This window comes from Tympanuchus pallidicinctus, unplaced genomic scaffold, assembly GCF_026119805.1.
Source record: "Tympanuchus pallidicinctus isolate F22 unplaced genomic scaffold, pur_lepc_1.0 scaffold27, whole genome shotgun sequence".
NCBI lineage: Eukaryota > Metazoa > Chordata > Aves > Galliformes > Phasianidae > Tympanuchus > Tympanuchus pallidicinctus.
Genome location: NW_026294744.1, coordinates 5,714,009 through 5,726,553, shown reverse-complemented (window position 1 = coordinate 5,726,553; position 12,545 = coordinate 5,714,009). Strand labels below are relative to the sequence as shown.

The 12,545-nt window shown below is 37.3% G+C and overlaps 1 protein-coding gene across 6 annotated transcripts in view; it reads left to right on the top strand.

The window, feature by feature from the left end:
- The window catches only part of MPPED1 (metallophosphoesterase domain containing 1), a 61,703-nt gene that overhangs the window by 24,560 nt on the left and 24,598 nt on the right, over positions 1-12,545 (top strand). For all 6 annotated transcript variants that reach the window (XM_052690679.1, XM_052690678.1, XM_052690680.1 and 3 more), the window contains exon 4: positions 9,334-9,555. In XM_052690679.1, the coding sequence (XP_052546639.1) occupies positions 9,334-9,555 (222 nt within the window). The remainder of the gene's footprint in view (positions 1-9,333; positions 9,556-12,545) is intronic.

The window sequence follows — 12,545 nt, the reverse complement described above, 5'->3', positions numbered from 1 at the left end:
TTGTATGCACTGCAGCTATCCGTGTAGTCAGATATTTCATTATTTTGTTACTTAATCTCAACCTGCATATAAATCAAATGTGCTGTGGGACGAACACAAAGACAAGCTTTCCTGCACTCATCAGATAATGAGTCTAAAACCATCTCTATTTTGTGCGTCCCATATTGTTGGCACTGGAAATTGCTTGCTTGGTTCAGTTGCTCTTGCAATTCACTTTGCTAGAGTCTGTAATATCATTTCCAAATTTTGTATGCTCCAGGACCCGCTGTCACTTTCAGCTTGTGAGTAACTTTCCTGGAAATGTAACTGAATAGCCAATCTGCAGTACACGCTGCAAGCATACTTTCATATTCTCTTTGAGAACTGTTTTTTGTATGTGGATTGAAAAGCTTACTTAAACCAGCACATTTTATAGTGCTCGTTGTTTCAGCGTGTTTGCTTGGGATTTTCCAATGTCAAAAACACTCTTATTGAAATTCAAATGTAAGCTAAACTTGAAATAAAAAAAAAAAGAGAAGGTGGCTTTACATTGTAGTGGAAAACAGTAATTAGCTCTTCAGACTGTTTTCCTGACAATATTAATCTTACTTGTGTATCATACACACAGACCCACAAAAATTAATTAAATTATTTGACATGCACTTCAGAAACGGACCTGGGCAGACTCAGCTCAAAAGATATCATTTTTCTTTTAGACCGAAAAAAAAAGGTTGTAGAGTGAAAATGTCTGCCCAGATTAAGTAACTAGCAGCAGTGGAATTACTTGTTTCTGATATTACAGCAGAGAACAAAGTCAGCTAATTTTGGTCAATAAACATCATCCCTCTTTTTAAATTCTTAGTAAAAGATCTTCAAAAAAGCTTAAAACATGAGGTTTAGTTTTACTTTTGCTCATGTTAAATCTTGTGAAATGGTGGCAATTATTTATGTTCCTCTCTTAACAGGTATTTTGTATTTTTAAGTTCAATAATACTCACATTTTAAACAGATTAAAATTGTGTTGAAAAAAGAAAATCAGCTTCAGAGCAGGAAAAGAAATTAGAATTTATAAATTGTAGTCATGCCATTTTGACCATCGGTAATTACACTATTTTTATGTTAATGTAGAAACCTCTTGAAAGAAGTATTTAAGCACAAATTATCTATTTACAAAAGAATGGCTTTGGAAATGCAGTGAAAAACATTGAGCTGTGTAGGGATTTAGAACAGATGTCATTTTTAAAAGACTGGGCATACTAAAAAAAATTCATTTCTTAAATGTGTCTCAGATGCGTTGCACATGTAAGCTTCAGACAGTGTGGCACAGAAAAGTGTACTGCAACACTCCCTTCCAGGATTTCTCCAGTTCTGGAGGTTTCATATATCCTGAAGACTTCTGAACGTTAGACTGGGAACTAGGAGTCTCAAGGAATATTTAAGCTATGCTCCTTTATAGGAAGATGTGCCAGAGCAGCTGTTTTCCAGATCTGCTCCTCATGTAGTGATGAGAAGCTGTAGGAACCCTAGGAATGGTAGATGCTGAAGGAGTTTTCCTGCATTCCCTCTTTCCAAACACACAAATGCTTTGGGGTTTATTTTGCACTTTGTTCTTAGATTGAGTGTGCTGCTTTCCACTGGACTAGCAGACAAGCATCCCTTCAGGAGGGCAGCGAGACCCAGAAGTACATATAGAGCAACCAGGGAAGTGAAAAATCTGGAATATATTTCTTCAAACCCTGATTGCCCCTGACTGAGATATTTGAAGGAGCCTGTGGAAGGCGGGCAACCAAATTCGACTTAGTCCTCTTTTAGGTTTGACAGCCTCTTCATCGTTCCCCCATGTAAAATTGTGAGAATGATGCTTGATGCACCTACTACATGAATGTGTTGGAGGATTAATTATTCTCAGTTCAGCACTCGGAACACCTATTGCAAGGCACTGTGCACAAACATTAAATGTTGTTATTAGTGCTGTGCACCTCATCCAGTGACGCAACATGCAGCTCCACGTAGTCTTCCCTTGCAGAAGGTGACAGCTGGGAAATAGCAAAAGCACCTCTATGGGATCTGAAGATCTGAGCAGGAATCTGTATCAGTGCGCAGAGACATCTATGCAGGAAGTTTGAAGTATTTTTATTGTTATTTTTCAACGTAGTTCTCTATCTCCTTTGCATTTGTTGTCTCCAGATACATTTTGTATACCAAAACTACAATATTCTGAAAGGCTTAAAACCTCAGAAAGGTATATTGTTTAAACTAAAACTTTTCCAGGAGATAGAAAAAAAAAAAAAAGAAAAAAAAAACAATTTATGAAAATGAATGCCATGATTTGTATAGGTGTGAACTGGGGTCCATCAATCACCATAAAGTAAGGGAGCATATCAAGGAAAGATTCAGCTTGGGCAAACCTTGCAGTTGGGCAATTTTCTCTGCGTCTGTTACTGACCACTAGTGGACAGAAGGTACAGAGCGACAATGTTTTGACCTGACTCCACTACAGCTGCTCTCAGCGCCTGGTTTACAGCATGCATGGGTTTGGTTCCACATAATTACTAGGCTAAAACAAAGCCACGTTTCCTTTAGAAGTAATTTGGGCCAATTATTATTATGTGCGTGTGTATAAAACACAATTTATCAAAGAATATAAGTTGGAGAATTATCCAATTTTGAATTTTTTTTAAATAATTTTTTAGTTCTATTGCCTTTATCTACTATTTAAAGAAATCCTGGTTTGCAAATGTGAGCATTATTGTATGTGTTTGTTGTTCAAATGCTTGATATAATTACTGGCTTTTACAATGCAAGAATGTCTTGATCTAGCAGGTTACAGATGACTTAGGAAGGAGTGTTCATTTACAATGTTATTCCAGATTACACACCATACAATAAGTATGTTAATGTGAATTTCCCAGACATCAGCCCCAGTGTTTAAACACAGAACTGTCAAAGAGATGCTAAAAAAGCAATCTGAGACAGTTATGCAGTCTTTTTACTATATCACTCACTGCTGTGTTCTAAAAGGTTGAAATGAGAGGGAGAAAGCATTTAAGTGGGCACTTACATGATTGTCACTGCTTTTAATGAATACTAAAAATTCTGCTTGGTACAATACTGGGAGAGGAGCAAAGCACATCTGCTCTTCAAGTTTGCTTTTTATCTCTTGAAGTTGCGAATTGGTAACAATTGTAAGCAACAAAGGAAGTCACATTGGTAAAGATGCCTAACCTCTTAGTGCAAGAGGAGCCTGGAGTATAAACATCCTGCGTTTGCTTTTGACGTATTTGCATTGTTTATCTAATATAAGAAGAGGAAGGCTTGCTGATAGAATCGAATGAACCTCTAAGTACACAAAATTCTACTTCCAACGAACTCAGATGAGGGGAAATGGCAAAGGCACATTGTTCAGTGCTTTGCATTACGCAGTTTGTAGTTCAAGTGACAGTCCCCCAGCATTTCAAATTATTTGGTAGAAATTATGTTCACCATAAAAAGGACCTGCTGTAGTTTACAAGTTAAGAATTGCTGTAATGATTTTGTAACTGGTGCATAAAAACACAAAAAATTAGATGTTCAGTTGATTTTCTTAATTAGTAATCTGCAGTAATGAAAGAAATAAACAAAGATGTTACTAGCTAAACAAATATATACGTACATTCTCATTCACATTGTATTACCAGAGCTATTAGCAGATTCTTGTAGTTAGCAAACAAAGGCTAAGAAACTTTCTGAGGAGGGCTTGCCACAACTGACAAAATCCCCACATATCTAGTTAAGAAGCTGCCAAGTCGAAGACACCTTTTGCTACATGTAAGTTAAGTATGATATCCCAGGCTTTTCAGTAGTTAAAAAAAAATCTTAAAGGATAATAAATTAGGGCTGCTCCAAAAGTAATGCTTGCTATTTTATTAAGTTGGCCCACAATGTCAGAGGCAGATATCAGTGGTGTGGCAGTAGAAGTTGAAGCTTTCTACCTATATTTCATTGCATTTTGTTGTTGTGCGACAAATGGGAGCAGAAAGACAGTCTCACAGAATGAAGTCTGACATGGAAGTGCACATGAAACAAAGGGGCATCACTGAATTTATCTGTGCAGAAAAATGGTGCCCATTGATATTCATCAACACTTCCTGAACGTTTCTGGAGACGAAGCAGTGGCTGTCAGCACAGTGAGGCAGTGGGTAGTGCGTTTCAGCAGTGGCAACAGCGATGTGGAAGTGAAGCCATGTTCCAGAAGACCATGCAGATCTTTGTGAGCATGGCATGCCAGCTCTTTTTCATTGCTGGTGAAAAAGTGTAGTTAATGGTGGTATCCACTGCTGAAAAATAGTGCTTTGGAGTTGAGATTTTCCTCTATCAAGTAGTGTTATTGTGCTCTTTGTATTTGATGTAGTTTCCATGGAAATAAATAGGAAGCATTGCTTTCGGAGCAACATGCATATGTTTATTCAGGAGATTTGGGACAGATTTTTTTGTGTGATGAGTTGCTCTGGGAGTAGAACCACTGCTGCTTGGCTTCTTAGATTTTGTCTTGAAGATTTTCTGCGGGATCTTAGGGCATCTCATAAGAGTTGTCATCCTTCGGAAGCCTCTCTTCCAGATTGTATGTGAGTCTTATTAGGCACTTACTTCCAGGAAACTCAAAGGAACGTAATTATTTTTGAGGCCTCCACTCCTCTGCCTTTTGTAGTAAATGACTTTTAAATCTGGTGGGCATTTTCAGAGGGATGCTGAGAAACAAAGGTACAGAATTGTAAGGTGCAATGGTTTTGTATTTGTAAAAGAAAGAAAAATATACCCTTTTCTGAAACTACTAAATCAAGTGCATGAAAATGCGACTCTGGCATTTTTCTGCATACAAAAGAGAATTGTAAAAAAAAAAAAAACAAAAAAAAACAGAAGGAAAAATGAGGAAAAAAAGATAAAGAATCATGTAGCAGAGAAGGGAAAGGAAAGAAAAATAATCTGTTAACCCATGTTTAGATAGTGGCTGAAAGAGTTGGGTCATTGTTTGGAGCTCCATTCCAAATTGGCAGAAAGCAAATACTGGATGTGTCCTAAAAGAGAAAGCCCTGAAACCCAGGACTGAATTGGAGCCAATGTGTTTCTGACAGAATTTTGATGTCTAAGCATTTCTGTTGATTGCAAATCCAAATAGGATGAAAAGATTGATTATGGAGAAAAATACTCTTTTATTTCTCACAAGTTAGGCATTCCAGGAGAGGGAAAAATTATTTTGAAGAAAAAAAAAAAAAAGTGAAGTTTTGCTTAGAAGTGTAATTTTTATTCACCCCAAAATATTTTTAAATGACATTTTGTTTCATTTTGTTTCCTTGGTAATGTCAGAACCATAAAATGAATTTCCAAATATATCTCATTTCATCCAAGTGGTATTTTAATGATTTTAATACAGAAAACTATTTAGGTGAAATTCTCCAACCAGTCTAGTTGTATTTCCTCTCCAGGCTATGCAGCTATTTTAGCAGAAGCTTTTCAGATGTGAAGAACTCGGTAATCCCATGTCTTTGGCAAAATCACTTGTCTTGATTTGACTAATCAAAATAAGAAATCATGAAAAAAATACATATTTTCCCCAAATTCATAACTTTTTTTTTTAAAAATCATCTTTGACTCCCCTAGCATATGTTCTTGCATGTGTTTTTTGGCACTCCTGAAGGGCAGATCTATTTCTTACATGCTTGCTGACTTATTTCACAGGGGAATGAATTTTGTCCTGGATATGTGTGCAGAACTCCTGTGACAACCATAAGTTTTCTTTAATATCTTTGTATGCATAGAGTTCCTGTACTAAAATGAAGTTTGCTACCTGCCCACCAGCAAAGCCATATGCTAGCATCAAATGTTAATTGGCTATCAGTCGAGTATTTAGTCCTTCTCACCTGCTAAATGGATAATGCGAGAAACTTATACAGAAGTTAATGGAATATACTTTCTAGTCCTTGTTAAATTGCTTGTTTACTATAGATTTGTTTCATTAGAATCACACGGAATGAGTATCTAATTTCTTACAGCATTGCAGGCTCTTCAAAATTCTCATTCGTTTGCCAGTGTAGACTTACAGACATCCAGGATGGAGGGGACCTCAGATCATCCCGCACAGCAGCCCTTATTCTTCAGAAAGGGTCCCTTGGCAATAAAAGTGGGAGCTCTGCTTTCAGCTTCTGCCATGCTCAGACTGATGATGGGATGCACCACTCCCACCTGAGCTCCTAGCCCTCTCACTGGAAGGATTGAGGAGATGCCCCCGGGGCCCCATCTCCAACCATCACCCCAGGGCTCTTGGTCAGCCCTATATGCATTCAAAGCCACTCTGATGGTATCACTGGTGGTTACGTGGCTGAGTGGTAGGAACTTGCTTTTTAGTGTATTACTGTTTTTGAAATAAAAGGGAAAAACAAAAGGAAAAAAGAAGGAAAACAGCAAATCAAAATGCTACCCATTGCCTTTAGCTTATTTTCATGGAATCTTTAGCTTATTTTCATGGAATCTGTAAAAGGAAGACGAAGGCTGCATTGGCTAGTTTGTAGCTACTGCTGTCTTAGGTAGGAATCATTCTTGCCAAGCCATGAAAGCTTTCATGACTGTGAATTCAACATTCTTAGCTCAGCTTGTTCAACAAGGGACAGAAAGTGTGCCTGAAGTTATTTATACCCAGCTTGCCATTAGTACCCACTACAAGGTGCAGGATCAAGCGGTCAGCCTGGAAGAATCTGAATTCAAAACTGGTGACACAAAAGATAATAGATGAAAAAGTGGTTCTTCTCAAACTATGGGCATGTATGAAAATTCCAGGTTACTGTGCTGTGTACTCTTGGAGAGGTCTTGGTCCAGCCATAGTCCAAGCCAGAGCTATGGAGTGTGCCATAGTCTGTGCCTAGGATTGGAAAACCATGTGTTTGTGTTGGAAGGATGTACTAGAATAAAAAAATACAAAACTATTTAAATAACAAAATATAATGAGAAAAAGTATTATGCTGTAGGTCAGGAGAAGGAAAGAAAGTTGCTATTCTAAGGTAGTTTTCAGGTAAATATCAGATATTGATAGTATTTGGTGGATCTTAAGGCCATAGAAGGCACTCAGAACATTAAAAATTTTTCAGGATTGCATTCACACACCACATTGGATTGTGTTTCTCCTACAGTAAGGTAGTGGCGCCTTTGAGGTTAATGGTAGGGGGATTGTACCTTTAATGCACATATGTATAGTATTCAGTGCTGACTTCTGCATGTGGACTGTAAGTACTGGTAAATATTCGTCATACTAGAAAGGCAGGAAATGTATATAAGCAGTACTGTGATCTGAGAGCTGAGGGTCTTATACATCTTCTACGTATAGTTCATGACAGCAGTGCCCAGCCAAGAGCAAGGTTTCAAAGATTTCCTTCTAAGGTTAAGTTAGTACTGTAAGAGTGCTTGGTGTGAAGCATGTTTGTAAGTCTTCTAATGACAAAATTGAAACAAAATACTGTTAAATTTATGTGCAAGCAGAAAGAATTAGCTCAGTGTGTTAGACAGAGGGTAGAGAGAGCTAGTGGAGACAAAGGAGAGAAATTGGTTTAGCAAGTTGCTGCCTGGTATGGAATGAAAGGAAAAGAAAGAGGAGAAAAAAAAAACTGAGCTGCAAACTCATCAAAAACAGAATTGTTAATTGAAAGGCTGACAGACCTGTAACTACAGCAGTGCTGCTGGCCGCCACTATAATAAATGTAACTGTACATTTAGAGTAATTTGCTAATTTGCCTATGTAACACCCACAGACAGCAACATGACATAAATACATTAGTGGAAGCAACAACTATAACCAGCTCATACAGGTTCTTGGCTGCTAGATGGATGGATCAGATGAGCTGGAAAAGATTTACAAAACAGAATAGAAATGGAATTGTTAACAATGTTGTGGCATGCTGGATTTCTTTTTTTTTTTTTTTCTCTCCTTATTTTCCTCAGAATGCTTTAAGTCCTGCAGATGACCTTACATTATGCAGCACGTAAAAAACATTTAAAACTTGTGTATGTGTGCACACAGAAATGTGGAAATGGAGTATACAGCTGCAAAAAGTGAAGCATGAAGCATTTCAGAAACACAAATTGCAGTATTTACATTTCAAGAAGTCTTTCACATGAATAATTGAGTCTGTGTGTAATAATTAATACCCGAACAGAGTTTCCCTTAATACATTTTCTAAAAGCACAGATGTATTGGGTCCACAAGTGGGATGGTAAGATCAATTTTCCTAATAATAAAGTCAGAAATGTCTGAAATGAATACGAAGGAGTCATGCAGATATTTTCATTCATAAGACACTGAGTTCAGCCATGTATATACATCTCTGGGCTAGTGTTTCCGTTCTCTCCTCTTTCTGGAGCTCCGAATCCCACTGTTGGATTTTATCTTTCATCCTACTGATGCCAACTCCTACCAAACGCATGGACTGGTGACATAAAAACCCTGTAGGTTTTCTCTCAAATGCACATAAAGCACTCAGCAGAAGTCTTCTAGGACAGGTGATCCCTGCTTTATGGGCAGAGTCCAGCTGATAACCAAAGTGGAGTCAGGTGGAAGGGTTCTCTTGCAGTATTGCTTTCAGGAGAAAACACGTGTGGGGGGATACGTACTCTTGCCTTAGGCAGGAGGTTGCTGTTAGGTTTTTCACTAACTGTGAGTTGTAAAATATTCTTAAACATGAGTCACTTTAAATTATAGACCATGGATCCAAGGAAGTCAGTGAGAAAATAGAGCTGTGAAAAGCTAGGAATCTCTGGGGGATGTGGAGTTCTGACAGTGAAGCTCAAGGCCTGTCTTGTTTGAAGTCTTGGTCTTCATATTGGGGCAGGGAGGGCAGCAGACCCATGGGTGACCCAAGCCTTTAGTCAGTGAGACTTTGTCAGTGCAAGCTGGCAATGACCGCAGGGCTAGGGAATGAGAACTGGGATAATTTATTGAGCATTGTGGCTGGTTTCCTTTGAACCCTAATTTCTGTCACTGAGTTGTCATGGCTGTCACAGTAAGTGATACTTGCAATGCAAATGGCAATTAAAGGGAAGTAAATACTAGAGCAGAAGTCTGCAGACTGTTATTTAAGGATGATGAGTTGAAAGTAGTTTCAACACAATAATGCTAAGCAAGCTAAATCGTACTGTGCCCTGAAGAAGACAGCAATGTCATTTACCCGAAATCACCAGGAATTATAGTAACACTGAGAAGGAATGTGCTCAATTGTTTTGACTATGTGAGCCTATTATAGGAATCGATAATAGTTTGTGAGTCTGCCTATTTTCTTTGATCGGATTTTCCATAAAACAAGTAATTTGTTTGTTTTTCACTGTTTTAGGTAGCCTGCCCTATGAATACAAGATTGTGATAGCAGGAAATCATGAATTGACCTTTGACCAGGAATTCATGGCTGACTTAATCAAGCAGGACTTTTACTATTTCCCCTCTGTTTCTAAGCTGAAGCCAGAGAGCTATGAAAATGTACAGTCTCTTCTAACAAACTGCATCTATCTTCAAGACTCTGAAGTGACCGTGAGGGGATTCAGAATATATGGCTCCCCTTGGTAAGCAGGTTTTATAGCATACATTAAAAAATATTGTTGATTGCTATCGCATCAGCCATTTTGTATGCATTCAGCCATATTTGGATTGCTGTGTTAGGAAGAAAAGTAGTACTCAATTTGATAAAGTTTTATATATTGTCTTGTAATGAATCACTCTTGTGACAAAATTATATGCTTGTACAGAACGGGTATTGTTAATAAAAAAATGATGGGGGAAAGATAGAGTACTCTAGACTCTTACCCAGGAGCAGTTCTTTAATACAGTCCTTGCAGATCTTTTTCTGTCATAAAGTCTGTTTTCAACACTTAGTAAGTTTATATAATTACAGGTTAATTTTATTGCCAGGATAGATTCTTTTGACAGTTTCTGTCCTACAGATGATATTTAAGGTTCATTAATGTATACAGTAGTCATGTAAAGCAGCAAACTTGTTTCAGTATTTGTTCAGGTTTTTTTTTTCCCTTTGCATCCCTCAGAATCCTACTTTCCTTTATACAATAGTAGCTTTCCTCAAGGTACAGCTGAGCTTTAAATTAATTAAAATCAGCAAATTAGTTGCAGCCTAGTATTTCATGGTATTCATGGTATTGTATTGCCTAGTATTCATGGTATTCATATTTCATAGTATTCATTTTGCTATACTATGTGAACACTTAAAACTCCTTGAAGTATCAGAGATAGATAGGCCTTGGTTCCTGGCCCCCACCTTTAGCCTCTCATGTGCTTCTTCTGTGTCACTGACATTACATTATAATGTTATTTCTGCAAGTAAGATTATAAATTAGGTCTTTTATGAGCATTCCATACAGATTTTAAATAAGTTAAAATTTATTTTAAAAGACATGTTTTTAAGAAAATATATTATTCTTCCTTTTAAAGTCACATCAGGCTGGAACGTAGCAAACAAGTTGTCAAACCTGATGCATATACCCCAGTGTGAATTTTCAGTGTGAATAAACTGTGAAATCTTTTGGAATTTTTTTTTTCATGAAAACTGGCATTTTCCCATTTGGTTACATGAGATGGGCGTTCATTTTTTCCAAGCCTATTATTCTACATTTTTCTATATTAAACAGCGTCCCTCTTAAATGCACCCTTCTCTCTTGTAGTCCTCCAAATCTTTCTGTTGCTGGTTGTTTTTTTGTGTGTTTTTTCAACCTTCCCACCTGCTGTGTTGTAGTTCATCTTCTTGTGTCTACCGTGTATTCAATCAATATACAATTCACTTCATTTTCCAAATTGTTAGGGAAGATACTAGATTGTATAATTCCCAATATTAACTTCTGAGAAATGCCGCTTGGCATCTCTTCCCATTTTGATGTTCAACTGTAAATACTGTAATTATGCTCTGTTTACAATATGTCTGGCAACTTCATATCTTCATTGCAGTATTCATAACCAGGCACCATATTTCTAGTGTCAGTAATAATTTTCCAGGCAGTAAAGTACCAAAGTCTCATTAAAGTCTCGATAAATTAAATTAAAGCAAAATACTATCTATAAAGTAGCACTAAGTATAGGCAAAAAGAAACATTTGAACTTTCTGGGTTTGATTAGGTCTGTAAAAATCTGTCGAAAAAACCTTTTTCCACCCACCAAACCATAAATGTTTCTGTAAAATATGATCTGTTGCTTTCCCTTTGTGCATTTATCCTGTGATTTTGCACAAATTTTCTAGGCTGTCTGGCATGACCCATTGTTCTTGAAAAAGATCACTTCTCATTTTTCATGCATTCATTTAGATTTACTGTCATACTTATTTTTCCGATTCTGTAGTGCTTTGGGTTATATCTTAGCTTCTATGGTACATGCTTCACAGTGTTGCTAACTCATTTCCCACCCTGTTATGGTCCCAGAAGGTAAGAGTTGCAGAGTTCTTTGAAGATCTTGACTTATATCATATGGGAGAGAGTCTTTGTGATGAAAACTAGGCTGGGAAAGCTTTTCTGACAGAAAGACCTAGTGCCCACAGCATTGCAAACAGGTATCTTCCAGAGACATTAAATTATCCACCATGTTATAAAGGTTGAAGATGCCTCCTAGAATCTGACAAGTGTAGTGGGTATCCACTGATTCCCTTTCTGCCTGCTAATTCTACCAGAATGTCTGTGGAACTGGGATGATGCTTAAATCTGCCTTTGCATATCCCGTGTTGTCTGGTTTCCATAGGTTTGACCATCTCTGTTTTCCCTCTGACGAGATGTTTTTTCTTTTTGCCATTTTAAGCATTCCTGCACCAGCTTTGTTGAATTAGGCCTGACATTATGCTCCTGTTGTTCCAGCCAAACTGTTCTTTTTTTTGTCTCTTTGTTACTATGCAGTGCTGAATGAAGCAATGTCATATCTAGTGAAAACAGCAGCAATAACAATAAGAAGTAGCTCTAAATCATTCTATCAGAAGTATGCATGGAAGAAAACTTGGTAGAAGTAACCAAGTTCCATCAGCAAGGCCACTGGTCAGAAAACTTAGGAAGAGAAAAAGCTGTTGTGTGTGGGTTAAACTGCCTGTCTGCTAAACTGAAGGCTGAGTACAAGTCTGTGCCTAATGAGCACTGCTGTTCTTCAGTATTTCTTTTTGTTTCTGTACCTCATTTGCCCAGAAAAGAAAGGTGTTTTCAGAGTCTCTCTGGGAAATTAATATTTCTTTATACATTGCAATAATAATGATAAAAACTAAAAGGTACAGAACACTGGTGAACTTTTTGTGGTGAATCTTTTATTGCCTTTACATCGTGAAGCCAGTCCTTTACAAAAAGCTTACAAATCCAATAAAGACTTCAAAATTTAGAGTTCTTGAACCACTCAGCTCAATAAGAAAGCTAAGTTTCATGCAGTTGCTTGCTCAGTATCCTAAAATGTTTTCTTTTCCAGCTTTGAAAATATGCATATAGCTTTCTTAGAGGATTTGTTTAATTGGAGAACTCCCAATTAGAGTTTCTGTTTGTTGTACATGCATAACTCTAATTAGAAGGTGAGCTATGTAAAAACT